The sequence below is a fragment of the Empidonax traillii genome, unplaced genomic scaffold, assembly GCF_003031625.1.
Source record: "Empidonax traillii isolate 1590-97213 ecotype Southwest subspecies unplaced genomic scaffold, ASM303162v1 scaffold65:size4453928, whole genome shotgun sequence".
Taxonomy (NCBI): Eukaryota; Metazoa; Chordata; class Aves; order Passeriformes; family Tyrannidae; genus Empidonax; species Empidonax traillii.
The window spans coordinates 415,132-438,588 of NW_020955258.1; the positions used below are offsets into that span (position 1 = coordinate 415,132).

The following is a 23,457-nucleotide window of genomic DNA, read 5'->3' on the forward strand; positions in this document are numbered from 1 at the left end:
ACAGGAATTCCCCAGGGAAATTACTTGTTCTCTACAGTCTCGAGGTGATCTGCTCCAGCAGTGCTCAGGAGCCATGGATCGTGCTGAGGGACCACAGGGAGCTTTCCTAAAGCAGCAAGACCCCATAATTAGTGCTGACACAGACACTCCAGAGCCCCCATCCGAACGGGAAGCACCAGAGCCTTGAAGCTGTGCCTCGGGGCAGGCGGGACCAGGGGGGACGGTGGCAGCTCCAAACCCGCTGTCACAGCCAGCTCAACGCAGCCTGGGACTGAACTGCTCAGGAGCTTTCCCACAGTGGAAAGGCCTTGAAGTCAGTGCCAGGAGTTTGCCTCTGGAGCAGCTGCTCTGCATGCTGAAGCCCTGCTTCCCGGGAAGTGGCCAGACATTGCTTGCGGCTGAGGAAGGGAGCAATGGAAAAGCTTGGTGGGCACTTGGTGCCCAGCCAAGGCCAACCCACCACAGCTGTTCAAGAGCAACCTTCTCACCTCCTGTCACATGGGAGGCAGAAAGATTATGGAAAAACTTTCCAGAGAAAGCTTTTGTCCTCTGGCCTCAGGGTAATCAAACTGAACACTGCAGAGCATTTCATTCAGTGCCAAAATCTGAAACGGTCAGTGCCTTTTATTTATTTCATAAACAGAAAGGTGATTACCTCTATATTTACAACTCTAGTGAACAGGGAAGTCCATAACAGTGTGATTATTTCCACAACAGCACACGAATACTGCATTCAGCAATGCTGTTCAACACGGATGCCTCAAAACCTTTACAGCCAAACACAGTACAGGTTACCCATTATAAATACTAACATACTTCTATTTTATTAAATAAACAAACGTAACAGCTTAAATCAGGAAGACCAAATGCCTTCTGTGGTGCAATTAATTCTCTTTAAATGTCTCTGCTGACAAACCAGGAATAATAAAAACAAACCCCCTGTTTTGGAAGCCATGCAGTCCAGACTTTCACAGGTGTTCTATGAAGGTGCCATGCCTTTTTGCAGCATGGTTCATTTAAAAGGAGTAAATAATCTTGCTGTTAGAATAAGAAAGTATTTCTTCTTGGCAGGTACTTGACAAACCAAGTCTCTAACTTCATCACCACTTCATAGTTAGGCTCTGACTGCAGTTTTTGAATCTTAGAACTGAAAGTTCAGAAGAAACAACTGAATATTTTCCTCTGTAGCAGGAGAGCTGTAACCAAGTATTTTCTAAGGGCCATTTCAGGGAAGAAGTGGTTATCAGTGAAGTTCCACTGAGTAGATTATCCCAGAGAGCCAGGTGGTAAATGATGGTCTAGGTAAGCTTTTCATGTTGAATCTGGTAGTAACATGCCTGAATTAAAACAAAGTTCAGGTTAGTGTACATACCAGTTCACAGCAACCTGATAAAACAGCACATGCAAAAAGGTTGATGTTTTTTCTATCCAAGAAAACAGAAGTCTAGGCCCTTTACAAGCAGTGATGCTACAGTGACACTCAACACCTGTGAATCTTCTGATGGGTAAGCTAGCAACAAGAACAGGACACTAAGTTACAAATGACATCCAACTCCTAATCAAGCAAGATAGCATTAATTGAGGCTCTAAATACTTTCACAGTCCCCAGCTTTACCAAGATGAAATACATTTTTGCTCCTAAGTCCTTCTCTGCCCTTCAACAGAAGGACTCAAAAAAAGAAAATATTTTCTTACAGGACAAGGATGCAGGGGTGAAGCATTTCAAAAGCACTCAGACTGAAAAGCACTTGTTTGAACAGTTTTGAGGTACCAAAACAACATATTTCCATTATGAAGGTCTTAGTGGACAATAGGATATTCTTCCAAACGGGTTCTCTTCCTTTTCCCATACTTTAAAAAATAAGAGTACTTACTAAAACGTGGAGAGTGATACTAAATTTTTAATTTTTTTTTCCCCAAATTGAATTGCTGTAAAGTCTTGATGTAATGTTAGGCTTAAACTTTACTGGTAGGCTAATCTCCAAAGAAGAACCTCATTGAAATTTTTATAAAGGAAATAAGGCTTGTTAAGTTGCAGGAGAATGACAAGCTCCAGGTGAGCATTTAGAACAGTCAACAGCAACCAACACGACATTTGAATAATGTACATTTGCACGTTGCCCCTTTTTGTTAGCAGTACTTGCAATTGTTATGTTATCCAGAGCTCTAGTTAAGTCTCCTTACTCATCCTAGCTAAAAATTTCAATTAAACAGTCCAAGAAGTTACAACCTAATGTTCATACAATTGTCCTAAGCTGATCCTCATTGCTAAAAGCTGGTTATTTCCAAAGAAAGCCTTTGATAACTCTGTCATACCTTCAAGGTAGTGAACATGATGCCTTGCTCCCCATGCTGCAGATAGGGATCCATCAGGTCTTCAATTAAGTGCACCTCAGACCCCAAATTCCTTATCCTGTCATATGTGAGAGTGGGAAAGTGAACAGGCAAACAAAAGACACCATTATGATATTTCCACTTCTTGCACGTGGTGTTGTGCAAAAGCCCACGCTTGTCCTTAACCTCAGTCACAGACATCTCACAGTAAACTGGTCAAGGTTTCCTCAGGCCAAAGCAAACAGTCAAACTGGAAAATTTCCAGCTACAAGAAGGTAGCAACTAGTCCTCTGACGAGCAGCAGGAGTGTTTAACACAGGTAAAAGTATTCCCACTGCTTATGCTCAGCTTATGCCTGATGCCAACCTTAGTGCCTACCTGGCTCGTAGCACCACATAGAGAAAAACAGGGAATAAGTCATCCATGGACCACAGAAAATCTTCCTGAAGGGTCTCAAGTACACTCTGGGAGATCTCTTCAAAAGTCTGCTGGATCACCTTCAACTTGTCAGCTGGGGTAAAAGTGGTACTATTTGGAGAGCAAAAGCAAAACAGGGTAACAATAAGAAGTTAGAGATCTGCACATGCATTAGGAGGACAGTGTGCCAGCCCACACAGCCCTCCCACGCCCAAGAAGGGAAGTCAGACCATTCACACCACAACAGCCACAGCTGCCAAGGCTGTTGAGTACCCCAGGCTATGATTACCACACTAAGACACACCACTGCAAGTGAGACTGTCTTCACAGTTTTAAGATGTTTTAGTAAATTGGTAAAAGGGGAAAAATTCCTTTCTAAAGTCTTTTCAATTTCTGCTTAAATTCTTAAAACATGATACAGCTAACAGACACAGAAAGCTTTCCATGCACAGGTCATTTCACCACAGCTGTTCAGACATTCCCAAGTGTGTATTTGATAGACACCCTCATGCCTTTGATTCTAAATGGCGTCCCATGGACACACCCTTCAGTCACATTTATGAGGCAACACCTCCCTGTTAGCAGAAACTGCTAGCATGTTTAGTGGGAACTGGAAAACTTCTCCCTGACTTCTCTTATGGAGGTGAACGAAAAAAGGTGACAGGTAAATGATCACAGTCAAATAAACCAGACACTACTACAGCAGGACCAGTAAAACGCTAAAAGACAAATTTCAGAGAATTACCTGATTTGCTGTAAACATTCAACTGCAGAGGCAAAGCAGGCATCTTTTGTATTTGGTGATACCTGTGTAATCATAAGATGGATCAGGCAGGTTTGGAAACCTCCCTATTCAGCAGCACAAGAAAAGTAGACCATCATGCAGCACTGGCATAGAAGACTTTTTTGTCAGTTTTCCAGTGCAAGGAAAGGGGAATGTACCTGGGTGCTACAGTCATTCCAGAAATTTGCCTACGTATATTGTTTATGAGTTTCATTAAAACTAGAGAAAAAGCTTAAGTCTTTCTGAATGGAGCAGGTAGAGAATGGATGCAAAAAGCCTTAGAGAAACCCACAGAAGTGAGGAAACCGGACAAGCAGCTTGAAAATTTCCTTGCTACACTTTTATTCTCACATTTTCATAATTGGAGATCAAGCCAATGTCTTCCTGAATTAGAATTCATTACCAAGTAAAGCAGTAAGTGACAAAGCTGGACCGATGGCTATTGTAAGAAATCACAGATTGGTTGGGGGTGGAAGGGTCACCTGGAGATCATCCTGTCCAATACCCCTGCTGAGTCACTAATGTAGCATGTAAGAGGCAAACATTAAGGAAACAAGATAACACAGTATCTCTTAAGCAAAAATTCTTTGACTGCTTCTTGATCTCAGCTTCTTGAAATAAGCAAAATGTACTGAAAGTCAAGGCCCAGTGAACATACCTTTCTACTCTCTCCAAGGATGGATACAGTTCCTGGCCAAAATTTCCTGCAAGAAACCCAACACAGCCTACTGAGAGGGCACAATCTTACAGCATTTTTCACCTCAAAATGAAGTCATCATGTTCTTCTCTGAGACACAACAGCCCTCCCTACAGGATCAACTACATCTAGCACAAGTAGCAGAAAGCCTTATCTGAAATGTCACTGGTTTTGTACCAAGAGCAATGCCAACTTTTTACCCCCTTCTCATCCCTCCCACTTCCCCTTTTGGAAGAGGGAAGTTTTGATTCACTCTCTCACCACACTAATTAGCTTGAAGACAAGTTTAGATGCATTTTAATCAAAGGAAATACTTTCACAATAAGGGGTCTGTTTTAGTTGCTTTATCTAATCACATGCCGTAATCCTTTTCCAGTTTGTTTCATTTTTGAAGCATACTCACGCCTGCACTCCAAGAAAGCTGAGAAGAGCCAAATCAGTTTGTTTGTTTAAACGCAAAACACATTCCCAGTAAATGTCCTCCTCCCGCTCGTTGTCCAAGGCGTACAGCATGAACAGGGGAGGGTAGAGCCGTGGCAGCAGCACAGGGAGCAGCAAGCCAAAACTGGTTACCACATAGCTAAAACAAAACAAAACAAACAAACAAACAAACAAAAAAAAAAAAAAGAGAGGGGTAGTTTGTAGGGGAAGGCATTTTAAAAGCCTAATTAACTATAAAAATGGAATGATAATCATTGGAACAAATCTTTCATGTAGTATGAGCCTACTCTAAGGGGGATAAGAGTAAAAAAATAAGTACAAATCCATTAAATAGTATCTCTGCTAAGAAGAGATTACAAATTACCCCCAGTGCTCTTATCCTAAATAAAACTTGCTTACCCATAACAGATAAAAACAAATTTAGGTTTAAGTAAAGAACCATTGCATGGAACAAGGATGAAATGCTTATTACAAACTCCACATGGAAGTTTGCATATCAGAATCTGTCATCACAACCAATGGGAAAATAAACACTGCTTATATCCATCATGTGTTTATCTTTCTCCCCTCACCCAAGAAAAAAACTGGAACAGAAATAAAATAGAGCCTTTGTTAGCTTTTGTTTGTTTGTTTTGTTCATTTTTTTTTCCTTTATGTACCCTGGCTCAGGAGATTCTGATCTGGAATCCGATTTCCCACTGCAAAATGATCGCCTTCCTTTTGTCTCCAGTTCCAGAAATGGAATGGTGCTGCCCTCTTCCGGCAGATCAGGAAACAAGAACCTAAGAGGCAAGACACATTATAATTATTGAGTTCATTTCAATAAGTTTCCACAAATCACAGCATTAGAAGGCAAGATTGGAGAGAAGAACGTCAGCAGAAATAATATATGGCGGGCTAGGAGAGCATAGCTGACAGACACACAGCACCATCTCCCTGGAAGAAACTCTTCCAATGACAACGTTACCTTTCCTACATCAACATCACAAGGCTTCTCATGGTAATTTAGAGTATTTTTGCTTTCAGATTGGCAAGACCCAATTAAAGCTATAATTGTTCTCAAGCAAGCCCTTCACAGACAGATCATCCATCCATGTTGAATGATCCATGTTGATAAGAACTCTAGGGAATACACTGGGAGTCTCCATCCTCACTAGTCTTCTATACCCTCTGAACACTGTCTTTGCACAGCATCAATATCCAGAGACACTAAACTGCAAATCCATAATCAAGATGAGCTTCTCACAGGCACATTTTGAAGGACAAGGTAGGATGTAATACAATGATATGAAGGTTTGAATTTTTCCATTTCTGACAAAATATTCAAGACTCCTCAAAAAAGTTAAGGGAAAAGAAGGAAACTCCAAACCCAAGTAACAATGCTGGCACACTTGGAGTGTATGAACACTAGACACTATTAATTAATTCAGCAGTAGTTTGACTTGAAAATAAGAGGCTCATTACCTAACGAGCTGGAAGATGCGTTTGAGGTAGGACTTGATCTCTCTCACAGCCTCCTGCAGCAACCGGCGATTGNAAAAAAAAGAGAGGGGTAGTTTGTAGGGGAAGACATTTTAAAAACCTAATTAACTATAAAAATGGAATGATAATCATTGGAACAAATCTTTCATGTAGTATGAGCCTACTGTAGGGGGGATAAGAGTCAGAAAATAAGTACAAATCCATTAAATAGTATCTCTGCTAAGAAGAGATTACAAATTACCCCCAGTGCTCTTATCCTAAATAAAACTTGCTTACCCATAACAGATAAAAACAAATTTAGGTTTAAGTAAAGAACCATTGCATGGAACAAGGATGAAATGCTTATTACAAACACCACATGGAAGTTTGCATATCAGAATCTGTCATCACAACCAAAGGGAAAATAAACACTGCTTATATCCATCATGTGTTTATCTTTCTCCCCTCACCCAAGAAAAAAACTGGAACAGAAATAAAATAGAGCCTTTGTTAGCTTTTGTTTGTTTGTTTTGTTCATTTTTTTTCCTTTATGTACCCTGGCTCAGGAGATTCTGATCTGGAATCCGATTTCCCACTGCAAAATGATCGCCTTCCTTTTGTCTCCAGTTCCAGAAATGGAATGGTGCTGCCCTCTTCCGGCAGATCAGGAAACAAGAACCTAACAGGCAAGACACATAATCATTTTTGAGTTCATTTCAATAAGTTTCCACAAATCACAGCATTAGAAGGCAAGATTGGAGAGAAGAACGTCAGCAGAAATAATATATGGCGGGCTAGGACAGCATAGCTGACAGACACACAGCACCATCTCCCTGGAAGAAACTCTTCCAATGACAACGTTACCTTTCCTACATCAACATCACAAGGCTTCTCATGGTAATTTAGAGTATTTTTGCTTTCAGATTGGCAAGACTCAATTAAAGCTGAGCTTCTCACTGGCACATTTTGAAGGACAAGGTAGGATGTAATACACTGATATGAAGGTTTGAATTTTTCCATTTCTGACAAAATATTCAAGACTCCTCAAAAAAGTTAAGGGAAAAGAAGGAAACTCCAAACCCAAGTAACAATGCTGGCACACTTGGAGTGTATGAACACTAGACACTATTAATTAATTCAGCAGTAGTTTGACTTGAAAATAAGAGGCTCATTACCTAACGAGCTGGAAGATGCGTTTGAGGTAGGACTTGATCTCTCTCACAGCCTCCTGCAGCAACCGGCGATTGGCTCCTACTCCAACATAGGTCATCCTGTACACAGCTACCAGTGTTTCCACCAGCTTGCCCAGGGGATGGAGAGGAGTATCACAAGCCTGAGGTAAAGGATATTAACTGGCCAGTCAGATAGGTCAATGGCTGACAAGTTTCAGAAAAAATATTACAAAATACCTCAAAAAATAGCTATATTTAACAAATTGCCATTTGAATTATAAAATGTATGCATCAGTTGAACACAGCTCATAGGAGTCAAGGCAGTACAAGAACTTATGCTATCACTTGGACTAGGCATCTGTCCAATACACTTAAAATTAACATGAAATAATTAGCAATTATTTCAAGGTGCTTTGCTGGGATCCAATTTGTGTAAAACTGAAAACAGTAACTGAACAGAAACTGACTTTAAGAGAGCACCCATTATGTATTCAATGATTTTAGTCTCAGTTATGGACTTCAAAAAATTAAAAAGTTACGGGCAGACATCAACGAGTATAAGGATTACAGGAGTGCAAATATGGAAGGAATTAAGGAAAGCTTACAAAGTGAGTTTGATGTCATGTCTTACCATGCCTTACTATGGGAGCATTTGAATCACATACCTTTATCAAATATTTTTTTATATTTTCATATTTTTCCAGGGTGAAGGCACCAATGTGTTGTGGAATGAACTCCAAACTTTCCAGTGTCTGAGTATGTGAGCGGCTCAATAATTCTGGGCTGCAGTTCAAACAGACAAAGACATTGCATAGATTGAGACATACAGGAGGGCAAAAACCTCTGACATTAACAACTGAACTAGTTCTAAACACCAGTATGTCCCTGAAAGGGTTTGTAGTGCAGAGTAGTAAGAGTTATGGTTTTGCTTAGGGTTTGCTGTTGTTGTTCAAACTAAAGCTTTACAGTCAAAGTGTCTAATTTAGAGTAGAGTGTGATTCCAGTTTCTTTCTCCACCCGTTTTGTCTTGCTGACTAATTCTCCTGGGACCAACCTGTCCTTGTGCTGCCGCCGGTTGGTGGTCAGAGCCACTGCAATGTTGTCCCAAGCCTTCCACCTGTCCCCCTGGCCAGGGCTCTCACAACCAAGCTGGTTCCAGCATTCTTCAAATACTGCCTTCCATTTCTCATCAGGAGACACCGCCAGGATCCCAAGTTTCCGCCTAACGAAATGACCAGTTGGTCTGTTAAAATCAAATAGCAGTGAAACAACACATTCAGCTATGACAGCCACCCATGGCTAATGCCAGTCTAATAGCTCACATTATTCTACCAAAATTGATACACTTCACAGACCCTACTATGAATCAAGTTTATCACTAAGAACAAACCTAGAGCCTACTATTTAATTAACACCTTAAAAAAACCCCAACAAACCTTACAAACTTCACCTATCCTTAATTTCTTTTCCTTGCTGACATACATTAATCCATGTAATATATTATAATGCTACAAGATTAAAATGTTTTAAATACTTTCATGTGAGAAAATTATGAACCTCATTAGTTTTATTATTTCTTGTGGCCTTCCAGGAAATGGTTTGTTTAAACACAAAAAAGGTGCTTATCTTGACCACTGGTATTCATTCAGAAAATTCGGGGCACATTCAGGTAGAAAGGAGACAATACAAATATGTCCCAAATATCTCTCTGTCATGGAACGTACAAGTAACAGAGCTACCCAAAGAAATACTGAGGACTGATACACAGTTTCTGACCCTAAAGTAGCACCTACATAACCTGTTACGCGACCTGCTAGGGATGTGCTGGTAGAGAGTCCAACCAGCTCAGGCACCTTTTTACTGACAGACAACGCTCAGGGATCCTCTATTGCTGTAAGAAAACCAAGAGCTGTTCTCCTCATATATACAGATAAAGATATCTCAGACATATGATGAGATTTAGGACTTTGAAAAGCTTTTGTAAAACAAACAAATGCTGTCAAGGTTCACAGTTCTATCTTGATTTAAATTGAGTGTCAGAAATAGTCAAACCTTTCATTAATATTTCTTCTAGCACATTTGAGCTGAGAACTAGCAACACTGGCTTTCCCCATGCTTCCAGTTTCACAAAGCAGAAAAGTAGGCTCAAAGCCTTTTCACAAATTATACCAGAAGATTTTCAACTTCAAGAGGGCAGATGAAACCCTTATTTCATGAGCAATCCTCACAAATATGTACATACATTTATTCATAGACTCCCTACTGGGGTAAAAAGCAGACAGCTGCTAAAGTTGCAAGTGTTCAGTTCAGCAGGGAGGCCTGCTTAACTTGCATGCTGTTGTAGGTGTCAGCACTGTCAAAAGAAATTACCAGTGAAAGCTTCAGGAAGCACCCTGAGAAGTAATCTACGTGAAAACATCAGAGCTGTGTTTCCCATTCTAATCTGAAATTGGAGAGTGTGCTTCAAAAATACTGAATCCCACACAGCAATTAAAAAACCAGTATATGGTGCTACCAAATACTGACATCTCACCAACAACTCTTTAAATTAGATTTCTTCTACCCAAAGATGTATCAGTTATAACTTAAACATGTATTTTTTTTCCCCAGAAATAATTAGGCAAATTGACCTAATGCATCTCTTACACAGAGGGTTCCATGGATACTTTTCAAAGTGATCTTTGCCAAGGTCTTAAAATGCTCTTTTGCAATTGAACAATTTCCTATTTTTTTCTTATGCATTGTTTGGAAGAGGTGTAGTATTTGGCCGGTTCTGTCCAAATATATCCCCACTAGCATTATTAAATGACATAATAAATGAATTAATTTGTCAAGAGAATAACTGGCAGAAGGCAAAGAGGTCTGTGATTAACTTAACCACTCCAGTACCTCAAAAGTCAGCAGAAGCTGCGAACTCAGGTTCTAACAGTCCATTCCAATAAAAACAAACAAAAAATTTGAAATGCTACAGGACAGTAGCAGCATGTCAGCTGTCCTGTCATTTCATGCCATTACTTGCATATTCAAGCAATGAATATGCATATTCAAATAATTCAAGCAAATTAAAGCAAGAATAGCTATAAAAAAGATGTTTACCTTGTTTTATTTCATGAGCAGGAGGAAAGAGGAAAATTGTTTTCAAAACTTGTTTCTTTGGAAGAAATATTTTTAACTAGCCTTTGAAAAGAGACAGTAGTTCTGTTCCTAAGTATTACTGAACCAATGTGAGAAATTATTTCTTGTTCAACACTTACAGTGCTTTAGGTTTGTCCTTCTCATTCTCATACAAGGTAGGTTTGAAATAGGTTCCTGTGATTTTTATCCCAGATCCCCACTCTCCACTGAAGAGACCTTCAATATAATCTCCATTTGGCAAAGTCAGTGTTCCCTTGAGAGAAGATGATAAAAAAATTTAAGTGAAATCCATTGGGAAAGAAATTACAAGGCAAGTAATTCTTTTTTTTTTTTTTTTAGACAGTAACAGTTTACAAGGGACAACTGTAATAACAACCTTTCCACTCAGAGTCCAGTTATCTGAAAATTCCCCCTCATAGACGGTATCGTCCTCAGAAAGTAGAATTCCAGTCCCCTACAAAAAGAATCATAAAGAACACAAAGTAGTAATTATAACAGAAGGCCAGACTGCAGATCTAAAGATACACTGAAAAACCTCTTCCTAATTCTTAGCAAATAATAATCTTTTAAGCAGTTTCTGAAGTAGTCCTATGTAAAACAGGGACAGTTCTAAAGACAGTTTTAAAAGCCTGGGCAGTAGAAGGTGAGAAGAACAGAAGGCTTACACAGCCTAACACACACTCATCTGCCCCAGAAAGCTGCCACACGTGGGGACAAGTCACTACAGCCCAGAGTCTGGAGTCCAACTCACCATCATTTTGTTGGTGCTGAAGGCTCCCTCATAATACAGTCCAAACTGAGTAACCACGACACCATTGCCTTGGCAAACATCATCTTGCCACATTCCCATGTACTTTTCTCCTCTGACGAAAAATCAAGTACAAAGAATACAGTGTAAGTAGTGCATTTATTTATATTCTCTCTTTGGCTTTACTGCCACATTTGACCACTACAGAAACCACTAGGAGAGAGTCATCCAGCACTTGCTTGGGGTCTGTCAGTCTAGTTTTTACCAGCTCCACAGAAATGCAGACCCTATTTGATAGAAATAATTCCAGTGAACTTCCTTTCACAATTCACATTTCAAACTGGCCATATCCAAGCAAGCTGTTCCTGGTGATCTCAACAACGCTGAAGCCCTGCTAAGCCCAGTTCATACCCCAAGGAACGTGAGCAGGAGCTCCAACACATATAAAACAGGGAAACTTATTGACTGTTCTGATCAGCTTTACCTAAGATATAAGTTGTACAGGAAAGGTGATCTTAAGCTTCATCATGCATCTATCTGATGTATTTTACAGTTATTTAGAAAAGATGAATGAAGTTCATTTTAGATTTCGCTTTGCCAAAGTTTTTTTATTTCTTTTACCTGAAGATGTTACAACAGCTCTGTTTCAGAAAAACAATCCCCTTTCACTCTACAGATTTTGTCTACTCTGCTTTCGAAGGAGGCTTTCAGCTGAAACAAAAACAGTTCCATTGGCTTTCACCAAAAGCCCTTTTCAGAAAAAAATGATGAATTGGTAACTGAAAAGCAGACCATGTTTATCTGTGCTCAGTGTTCATTTCATGTACATGTGTAGTGCAATTCTGCTTCTGAGATGGTCAATTCGGTGCTCTGCTCTGAGAGAAATCATCTTCCCTCCATTGCATTGACAGAGCAAATGGAAAACCTAAGCATGAGCTGAAATTTACTGAGTCCTGCATAGCCACCACTGAACAACCCAGACTCAGAGGCCTGAGATGAAAGAATACTCCTCACGTGACACTCATAGAACTTTCAGCACACACACAACATGATACCTCAATAAGACACCACGTTCAGAGCTCGTTTTCAGGCAGGAGTATGACAGAAAAGGAAGACAGAAAAAACCCAAAGCAAACCTCTCCCTCCCCACATTACTCCAGAAGCAACACCAAAAAAGCAATCTCTAGACCCAGTTTTATGGACCATCAACCCAGAAAGCCTAGCAATAAAGAGGAAAGAGTCTTGCCCTGTTACTGGTACTAACAAATCAAGTCCTTTCCTACTCTTTTTGCAATTGCACGTCATACCAGAGGAGTTTTAAGGGTTTCTGGAAGTATTACCTTGTGATGTCATCAAAGACTCCATAACCACTCTTCTTGTCCATTATCCACTGGCCAATGAACATACTGGGAGAGGAAGAGGTCAGCTTCCCGCTGCGTAGCAGCCCATGCCCGTGCCGCATGTTATCCTGGAAACACCCTTCATACACCTCACCCGTAGCGTAGCTGAAACAACAACAACAAAACAATCTGCTGTTCTGCTGGGGGGCTGGTTTGGGAGCTTTTGATTGGTTTTTTTGTTGGGTACTTCCCCCTTCTCCACCTTTCACCAAATCAGATCAATCCTCTCTTTTTCCTTCTAGGAACTGCATTACAACCACATCAGGCAGGAACTACAGTTAAAATGTATCTGGAATAAAAGCAATCCTTTAATACAAGACTTTTGATGCTTTGTTGTTTTAAACCCCCTCTCTCCAGAATGAGCAAGGCCATTAGTTGACATATTTCTCTCTCAGAAGAAGGAATTCTGTATTATTGGAAGGTGGCAGCAACATTAGAACAGCCATTAATACCAGACCACTGTACGAGTCTGCAGCGTGAGCGATCTACAAAAGCAAAGCAGAAAATGAGCCAAGCTAACTACAGCCACAAGTGTGAAATGTCACAACGCTGCACAGGGGCTTGGTAAGCAGCGTTGGCTCTGCTCTCCCTTCTGCAATGACAGCAGCAAGTGTTACCTGTAGACTCCATGCCCGCACATTTTGCCTTCCTTCCAGTACCCCACGTAATGGTCATCCTTATTCAGGGCTTTGTTGGGCACTCTGTATTCACCGTACCTGCCAGAGCACAGACATGGAACACAAGAATGCTGTAGTGCTACTGATAATGCTATATATATATATATACACTGCTAAGACACCTCCTGAAAAACAGATACATATCGCGGACCCACTCTAAAATCAGAGGCTCTATTTCATTTTTAGCACATCTCTAACTACAGCAATTACAGATCACTTTTTCAAGAGAAAGTGAGTGGCTCAGCATCACTAGGTCAACTTAGTGATGGGATTTTCCCCTGTTTGATTGTGGCATGTTGCGAATATACCCCTCTCCACCACACTGCAACGTTTTTCTCAGTCTGTTCTGATCTGAAGACCCCTTCTACCTTTATTGCTTTCTTTGGGTCTTGATAATTCAAGCACACCTTTATTCCAGGGAAAGATGAGAACATATATTGCTACAGAAAATATTTTTTAAAAGGATGTTAGCTTCCAATTATGCTGAGTGATATGGAATTATTCAAAATTTCAATATGCCCCAAAAGAATGTAATACACAACTTTACTTATTGCTTTTAATCTCCTGAGGAGATTAAACAAAATTATGAAGGTTCTCCTAAGAGCATGTCTACCCCAACAAGACATAAGTGTTGAGACTATAACATGCATGCTGAAATACAAGTATATGCATTTGATAATTTCAGCAATTACAGCTAAATACCAATACATTAATTTGCAGTTTCCATCTCCAACAACCCTAAAATCAGCAGGATTAGTTACACTTAGTTACAAATGACCAAAGCTCTAATCTGGTTTTATAGTTTGACATCATAACAGTAGCAAAGAGGAATTTTAAAAAGCTGTCTGCAGTCAGACCACGTTTCAATTTCTCTTCCAACTCAACACTTCGAAAATACATCTGGAAGCCAACAGGACTCCTCACAGTTCTATCCTGCCCAGTACAGACATGTCTGCTCACAAGATGCACATAAAAATGCCTCTGGAAGCAAGTTAACCTCTCAGCCTCAACAGTGCTCTAAGCAGATTCTCAGCAATGAAATCCACAGATCAATTCAAAGCTGAGTAATAAACTAAGTTACTTTCAAGTGGTCTTATTTGTTTAACCACATAACTTGATAAGCTCTAGAACTTCCATTCATCCTATTTTCAGTCTCCTCTGTACTAGTTATCTTCATCATCAGGATCACATACCCTCATTAGTTTTATTTTCATTACCCAAACCCTGAAGTCAAGATTTTGGCTCTTGTCTGAATTATTAAACCCTTACTCTACCAGAAATACAGCAAAGAAAACATTAGAGAAGATGCTTCACTACATTGTATGAAAGGCATTGAATTTTCTAAAAGGATAAAATCAACAATACCAGAACTTCTGCCAGAGCATTGCAACACAAACTGTTAATAATCACCTATGCAGCAGAGAGCTGACTGCAGACTTTTCAACTGCTTCCTCTGCCTAAGAGGTGGCACCCACCCCATTCTTTCTCGGCTGCTTTACCATTTCCTTCCTCCACCCTACAGCTGATTACCCCAATCAGTTTTGGTTTTTATGAAAAAGCAAGTTTTTAATCATTACTAACGGCAGTGTTTTGTGGAGACAACTGGCACACCTCTGGATAAATGAGAGATTATCTATACATCAACAGTACTGTACATAACCCTGAGTCAGTAAGATTCACTGCAAAACCTTTAATTACAACAAAAAGTATATTTTGCCCTCTGGCTCCACAAGTAGTGAAAGGATCTTACCCATCCTCCAGCCCGGTCCGGAAAGTCCCAGAATACATTCTCCCATCTGCCCACTTCATGATCCCTCTGGAAAAAATACAAAGCCAGGCAAGCGTATAAGATAATCGGGTCACTTGGCACTTCCCAGATAACTTCTGTGAGTGAACCACCTCATTTTGATTTCAACTGTTAACATTCATGCTTTTACCTGCCATGGGGTTTTCCTGAAAGCCACCTCCCATCATAAACAGCATCCTTAAATCGAGGGTCCTTATAGAAGGTGTATTTGGCACTGCGAGAAATAGGAGGTTCCTGTCTTGGCACATTCCCACCAGCTCCATAGAGAATTATGTCAGAAGTCCCTTTAAGGGCCTGATCCACTGCTTGGCTTATTGCCCTCAGCCACTTGGTCTGAAACAGAAAGTGGTTCATCAGAGAATTGAGCTAACGCCTGTCTTTGCACTGAACCTTCCCCTTCCAGCAAACACAGGCCCCTCCTCGCCCTGCTGGCTGCAGTGCTGTGCACAGGAGTGCTGCTACAGCCAGGCACCCTGTACAGCCAACCCGCACCCCAAACTGCAGGGAGACCTCATTCTTGCTGAATACTTGGGCAATCCTTCTCCCACTTTGTTTTCACAGGAGGGGAGAAAACCTCATTCAAATCACCGAAGCTGTTCCAAATTTGCAGATATGCCCACCTTCTCCTGCGGTGTTGAAGAAACGAGAACAAACTGTTCTTCTGGTGTTGTAATCTTCAACCCGTTCCTACATGGGGGGAAAGTATTTTAATCTGTGAAATTCCATCCTGAAAAAGCAAGATTTTTTAGAGTATCAATACTGTATCTTCTCTCCCCTTCCCCAGCTAGCATTCCCTTTAAGTCAGCAGTAAAAAGAAGAAGCAGGAAAGAATACTCTCTCCCCTCTCAACTCCCTCCTTCTTTCTGATGTTTATACAACTTTTTTTTAAGACATAGGAAAACAACATTTTCTGAAACAAGAAAAAAGGGTAGACATGACTCCAATCACACTATTCCACTTCTAGTTCACAATAATAGGTCACAAAACGCTCATCTTCTCTCCCAAGATGAATGAGTACTTCAGCATCACAAACAAGAATACTCACACATTACCGGCTTCTTCTGAAAGAGCTTCCACCCACAGTGTGGACAAGGGAAAAATATGGTGTGTTGAGAACTGCAGAAAAAGAGAAAGGACACTTCACCAGGTACTGATCCACAAACCCTGCCCCATGCTTTTCTGAATGTTTTTTTTCCTTTCTTTGAGGACTAGGAAAAACTATTCATTACTGACTCTTTCTATCATCCCCTTGGTCCAAGAAACAGCAAGCAGAAACCATGCCAGCCACAGCAACGGCAATGAAATGTTAAAAAAGTAAATAATTTCAAATTTATTTTTACAGTGCAAAAGCTTCACTATATGAAAAACGTATCATGTTGTTTGAAGCAGAGAAAAGGGTTTTTTTTTCCTGGATACAAGCTGTCTTACCTGAGCATGTACCAGAGCATCGTTAAAGAGGATAAACCAGTTTACAGAGAATCTTCCAGCGTGCTGAAGAGACAAACCCCGGTTGCTGCTTTCACAGATTAAACGACGCTCTGGCTTCCGCAAGGAATCCTACAGGAAGAGTGAAAAACAAAATGACAGCATCTGACTTCTCACTGATTGTGACTTAAGGTCAGTGCTGTTTGTCTTTCAGAGTAAAGGCCCAACCTTTTATTTTTAAAGAGTACTACAGCAACACCCATTAGAAAAATGAGAAGTGCAACTGGGACAGCAGCATCGGTAACAGAAATTCAAGATGTTGATGGACTGACAATTGTCATTATACCGTCATTTTCCCAGGAAAGGTCTTCCAGAAGCCAAGTGTGTATTCTGCTTCTTTTATTTTTCTGCTAAGTTGGACAGCAAGGCTCTCATAACACGAACTAGAATCCTGTAGCTTCTGGTATTCTGGAGATGCCTGTAGGGCACAAGGTAAGACAGACCTGAGAGTCTGAACACCAGCACCAACAATACTGACCAAGCTGCAGTACAGCTGCTCACTTCATTAAATCAGCACTAAATACACGACAGTTGGTCTGGTTAACAAACAGAGGAGACTGAGTTATTTTGTGGCACACGTTCTGTTGGTGTGCTCTGAGTTTTTAAAAATCACAAGAAGTTCCATAAATGTTATAAGGAGAATGATTAATACACAATTACACGCTCTACCTTCTTGCAGCCTAACAAGCTGTAGCAGAAACAGTGCTAACAACTGCAGGAGAATATTTTAAATTCCTATATTGGGCTAAATGTACAAGTAGTTACCGCTCCTGTTTAGTCATCTTTTATTTCAAAACAAAGCAATTACATGCTAAATGAGTGGTAATAGTGTACCTAATATATATGTAGTATTTGTAGTTGAGTGTGACAGCCATGTAATACAGCAATGCTGCCAGGTGAAACTGAAAGGCACCAGGCAAACATCAAAACAATATACTTGCAATTAAGTATTCAGGCACACAAACAAGCTCTGGCAGGGTAACAAGTTTCTACCTGCCATGTGATCTGTGCAGGTGCGGTGCAAGATAGTGCAAATACATGTACAAGATCTTCTCTGCAGCAAATACAAGTCTGAGGTAGCTCCTCCGAGGACTAACCTATTTCTAATTACCTGGCAGTTGCTTCACACAGTTACTTCCAAGCCATAAGTTTCACGTGTGTATTTACCGAACTAGAGATAACAAAGCAATCTTACCACTTCAAAGCACGTGGCAAGCTTTAGCAAAGTCCTGGCATAATTATGAAGTCGTCCAAATGGCATGAAAAACACAGCGTTCAGAACTTCCAGTAGCTGGAGGTTTTCCTCATTTTTTTCAGAAAGTTTCTGTAATAGCTCCTGGTTTTTACTCAAGAAGTCTCTAAATGATGGGACCATCGGAAAACGGAGGAGACAGAAGATGACAAGACATCAGTGATGCTTTATGTAAATATGAAAGAGCTCAGAATGCCCCTTTTTGGATTATCATAAACCAATCAAAATTATGAAGGCAAATCCATGCTGCTTACTAATCTATTCACAATGTAGTCTGAGGAAGTACAGCAGAAAAAACACGAAGTTAACAACTGCAACAAGGGACTTGTTTCTTACTTCTAACTTCATAGGCTCAGTCATTAAACTGGTTGAAGAAAGTTGACTACGTTGCCCCACTTGGACTATACCCAACTGCCTTTCTGCCCTTTAACAGTTGATTAGTAAAGAGCAAACAGGGGAATGACTTCCTCATTACTGTTAGAGCAGTAAGTTTCTAACCCTGTTGATTCATACAAGAAGGCCTGAAAGAACCTTAACTTTGCTCCAGTGCACTTCCCTAGATAGACTGAAGTAACCCACCCCTGCTGTCAAGGCAACTGAGCAATTCTTCCCCTAACTACAAAAATTACATCCTACCTCAAAGAAAGGCAGGAAATCTGTTCAATCCTCAGTCTGATTTCCAAGAGGGAGAACTAATCTAGTTCAGAGAAGAAGAGGGAAATGATTCTGAAGACAATCCATCAGCACACAAACCCAGGGTTTCTTCATTAAAAGGAAAACAAACCTACTTTTCCCTCTCCTTCACCATATCTGTGTGCACACACGTGCTGGCACATATGACAGGTGCATTAAAACACACTCAGCTGGGAAGGATCAGGTGAGGCTGAGAGAGCAGGCCACAGGGACAGCAAAACAGATCAGATTTGCACAGCAAGGTTCCTAAGAATGCCACGTGATTTGACATTTCACACATCAAAATAACGTACCTTGTTGGGTCTGCTAATGATATTTAAGAACTCCACTATTGAACAAGCCTTAGGAATAAAGTCTTCTTTAGAGAGAAGACCAGATTTCTTCATTTTAATTTTACCCCCCGGCTGACTTGGTTTTTTTAAAGTGCTTTGAGACCCTCACATGGAGGTTTCTCTGTAAAAAAGCATCAGATAATGACAGATGCATAACACTGAGTACAGCTCGTCTTTCAGAGGACAAGCTGAAAATCCTGTCAGCTATGGAGACATCCATTGGAGATGGCACTTTAAAAGTTGGGATTACATCCAATGCCTTCATATTGCAGAACAACCATGAAACAACAGGCTGATAGCATTAACCATTGACTTAAGACAGTAACCCTCGGGAAGGGAGTGGGAGGAAATTCATCACTATCAGCAAAGACATCCTTGACTTCCCCTTGCAAGGAACAGGACACACCTTGTAAGAAATCTCCTCCCTGAAGTGTTATTCTCCTAATGAGACCCTGGTCGCAGTAGGAGAAGCTGTGACACCTGAGAGTGACAACTAATGTGATGAATTCAGTAGGAATGGTTTCAGTATGAATTATAAACAAGCTCACACTTGAACTGAGATTTCCTTAAAGTCAACCTAAAAATCCTGACCCATGCAGAAAGATTCTCAGTGCCTCTCTGCAGTGGGATTTTGTATTTAGACTTTGGCATTGGTCCTCAGGTGCAGAAGGTTCTCTGTATGAGGTACCTGTGTTTCAAAGAACTTTCAATACCATCATTTCCACTGCATTCAAAGTGTCTCATAAACACTAACAATTACTCCAGGTTACAGAATTTAGGAAGGAAAGGCACCAGTTCCACAGACTGATTAAAAACTACCCTCAGTGCAACAAGTTCTTCACAGTTCTTTCACTCAAGTGAAAGATCTGGTGTCATTACTTTGTTTCCTAGACAAAAATGCTACTGAAACGAGAAAACAACTTTACTTTATAATACAGAAACCTCAAATATACTATCTCAGGCCTTATGGTACATTTCCCTCCTTACATTTACAAGCATTTATGCATGAAATAGAGCACAGAAGTCTTGAGAGGCAGAGAAGACACATATGCAGTAATGTTATTTTTGCATAATTTTAAAGCACTTCCAAAAAAATAAAGAATTCAAATGAAAGAGAATTCACATTATCTACTCTAGCTAATTCCTGTTCTGTATTTTCTTGACAGGAACATTTGAAATGAACACTAGCAAACACTGAGTAACGATGAACATTTAACCTCAAAACTAAGCTTTCAAAAAATCATTACCTGAACTCTACTTATGTTTCTTTGAAGGAATTTGCAATCACTTACGCTTTTTTCCTCCTTTCTCCATCTTCAAGATAAAGAACTGAACTCAGTCAGCAGCATTTTAACCTAAACATTAATCACAGTTGAGGTAACTTTCTCTTCATCTGATGGGAAAGGGATCAGTGCACTCAAGCACACTGAGTCTCTTCATGCTCATTACTACACACATACACACTCCATTGTTTACAGTTCTTTGCTAATTGACCAAAAAGTCCAGAAAATGGTAAAGGTTTGCTTACATTGCTGGCTTTGCAAGGAGCATAAATCCTCCCATTACAAGGAAGTTTGTTACTGAAGTACAATACCTAATATAGGGAAGAAAAAGATCTTCAGTTACTAAATCAAAACATCCCTGCAAGTAGCAACTGCTGTCATTTCCAGCAGTTTATAACGAGATCTGTAATATCTTTTACTATGTAAGTTTTCTAGTACTCGAGAAACAATGTTACTGAACACTTGGCATTCACTGTGGACATGGAACAGAGAACATGCATTACTATTCCACACTTCTGCTGCCATTACACAATGTAGAGAGCTTACTTTCATTTTATTTTTGTTTCTCCCAGATTTGAGCATGTACAGAATAGACCATCTGTTTCAACAGTTTAATACTGCTCACTTCTAATTACAGCCAAGATGGAAATTTCAAGACAGGAATTTTCTCTTTTCCTGGTACTCAACATTGTACTCAACATGACTTCTCCCCTGCACCATTTTAAAAAAACCACTTTTCTCCAAGGGAAGAGGTCTCTGCTTAGCCCATTTAACAGATAAGGCTGAAGTTGCCTAACTGATCCTTGAAAGATGCTCACGGCACTGTGGTGAGTTCTGATGGCATGCCCAGAAAAATGTGCAAGCAACAGGAAGCAAAGGGGGAGAGCAGAAGACAAGCAGTAATAATGAGAACAGAAATTAGGCATTGTAGTCTTTGACACTGAGAAAAAAGAAATTAAACCCTTCTATTCTGAGTAATGGGAACCAATTTTGGAAATACAGGTTGCAAGAAAAAATCAAATCAAAGACCTGGAAAAGGAGAAAATACATTTACAGTTATGAACAACCCCTGTGATCAACAGAGAAGAAAGTTTCTTTTAGGGTCATACAGTGTAAGTTTATCACAGACCCAGTAAAATGTTATCTGTTGTGCTTGTGTTCCAAAAAAGTTGCCTATTCAAAATGCTACAGTGTAACAACTGAAGTTGATATTGAAATTTTGTTTCTTTAGATATTTTCAGAATGTCTGGTAACCAAGACTACATTCAGATAGGACATTTTTTAACTTTCCTCTCTGTTAAGCAGTATTTCTCACAAAAGCCTGTAGTTATCACGTATGATAAAACTCTTGCTACATTTAGATGAAATTATCCAGGAACTATGGAGGTTACTGAGGGGAAAGACAGGAAACAGCGTGACTCCATAGACCTCCTCTCCCAAAAGCATTAAGGCAATAAAAACAATAACCAGGATAACTCAGACACTAAAACAGCTCCAACTTTTGGGTGAAAGGTGCAATGCTATTTAGCAAGTATGAGGACAGAAGAATTCTTCTGGAAGACAATTTTTAGTTAACGACTATTGAAAAAGCATTTTGTAACCACAAAAAAACCCCAAAGGTAGCTTTACTTAGCAGCCTAGCCATGGTAGCTCTCTCACATTATATTACAATATCCTCAGGAAGTAACCAACATTTAGGCTTACAGGCAGCAACCAAACAAGGGTTTGTAGGCAGAGTTGTAACCCCAGGGAAGCTGATGCTGTCCTGCATGCTCCACTAGTGAAGACATCAAAATACACGTCTCACTACAAAATTAATTCATTTTTGTAACAATCTACACAATTTAAATTGCAACAATACAATCTGCACAACAGTTACTTATGTAGCTTTCCTTATGACCTACTTTCCCTTAACTCAGGGCTTGTTGCGCTCAGTAGATTAAGACTGCAGAGACTCAAGATGAGAGGGAATTGGATACTTGCTCAGTGTAACTATCCAAAAAGAGACTGGAATGCTTCAGGATGGCCAAGCTCCTGGCTTCTTTTACTCCATGAAGAAAGCTACTTAAAGAAGCTCCATGTTGACCAATGAGATAGCACAGCTTGCTGAACCTGCTTGCCATTTCCTGCAACAACTGGATTGTATTGGCATTGCCCAAATTATCTGTAACAGACCAGAAAGCAATTCAGCTTACCTTATGAAAGAGCAGCACCCATTAACAGAGAGAGTTACCACGTGGTGCTGTTTAGGTGCTTTATCAGCACTTTCATCTCATGGCTACATTATCCAGAATCAGAAATGCAGTGATTTTAGACTTAATACAGATCAAATAATTAAGTTATTTCAGGCGAAAATGTCAGGTAAGGGCAAAAACTAACAACAGAATGCTGATGTCAAAATGCAGCTGTATTTCACCTGTTCACCCAAACAAGGGAGAAGAGCAAGATCTCAGCTTTATATGAAAAATATCTACTTATAAATATAACATTTTATGAAAATATAAATATATAAAAATATGTAATTACTTTAAAATTTTGCATAAAATAGATTTGTTGTGGAACATGGGGGAAACAATATCAAAGAAAATATTAAAAGAGGGTCTTACCTAAACCTAAAAGAGGTCTAAGAACCTGAGATTTGATCTCGCTCAGTTTGCAATAAAACCTTCTCTCAGTAGAAGCCAACTCGTGCAAACTGGCAATATATCCCATTACATTCTTGTCTACCAAGACCAAACAGTTGCCACCACCAGCTATCACATTGCTTATGTACCCTATCTGAAAGATGAAAAAGAGAAAAGAAAAAAACAGCCACTTTAATATTTTTCTTTTCACACTCCAATTTAAAATTAGGGTAATGCAAATTAAAGCATATTTTTAGGAGCACTAAGTCATAGTAAGTATTAATTACCTTCAGTGAGAAACAACTCATTCAATACTGGCTTAATACAAGAATGACAAAAGTTGAAGAAACATTTAGAGTCATTGCTGTTCATTTTCCTGACTGACAGAGCCTAAAAGACAATAAATAGACTGTCTTTTAAGGTGACTCATGCAACCCATCCCATGTGACCTTAAGTTTAGTCACCTTCAGAACTGCAGTGTGCTTATACCAACAATGTTGATATTAAATAGCATCATTGTATCAACTGTTTCACCCATTAAATACCAAGAGAGAATAACAAGGCTTTATCAGTATTATGACTGTGCTCTGAACTGTAGTCCTTTCTGGAGTTGGAATATGTCAGTTTATTGACACTGCAATATTAGTAGCAATAGGTATTGCTTCCCACAGTAATTCAAAGCAAAATTTTTCTATAAGGTCAGCACTAATGCCAC

General features: G+C 39.9%; 1 protein-coding gene across 5 annotated transcripts in view; it reads right to left on the bottom strand.

The window, feature by feature from the left end:
• Positions 1-527: 527 nt before the first annotated feature.
• The window catches only part of ALS2 (alsin Rho guanine nucleotide exchange factor ALS2), a 77,929-nt gene continuing 54,999 nt past the window's right edge, over positions 528-23,457 (bottom strand). For 3 of the 5 annotated variants that reach the window (XM_027880134.1, XM_027880135.1, XM_027880133.1), the window contains 25 exons: positions 22,725-22,896; positions 22,102-22,282; positions 20,364-20,429; positions 17,754-17,916; positions 16,845-16,976; positions 16,502-16,630; positions 16,119-16,189; positions 15,694-15,760; positions 15,204-15,406; positions 15,017-15,082; positions 13,207-13,305; positions 12,530-12,694; positions 11,193-11,304; positions 10,818-10,895; positions 10,561-10,694; positions 8,361-8,528; positions 7,972-8,089; positions 7,310-7,467; positions 6,691-6,813; positions 4,636-4,812; positions 4,194-4,239; positions 3,497-3,558; positions 2,713-2,862; positions 2,317-2,413; positions 587-1,337 (listed from right to left, as the gene is read on the bottom strand). In XM_027880134.1, the coding sequence (XP_027735935.1) occupies positions 1,299-1,337; positions 2,317-2,413; positions 2,713-2,862; positions 3,497-3,558; positions 4,194-4,239; positions 4,636-4,812; positions 6,691-6,813; positions 7,310-7,467; positions 7,972-8,089; positions 8,361-8,528; positions 10,561-10,694; positions 10,818-10,895; positions 11,193-11,304; positions 12,530-12,694; positions 13,207-13,305; positions 15,017-15,082; positions 15,204-15,406; positions 15,694-15,760; positions 16,119-16,189; positions 16,502-16,630; positions 16,845-16,976; positions 17,754-17,916; positions 20,364-20,429; positions 22,102-22,282; positions 22,725-22,896 (2,976 nt within the window). In that variant the 3' untranslated portion in view covers positions 587-1,298. The other 2 variants (XR_003570810.1, XM_027880136.1) reach the window with 2 other exon arrangements.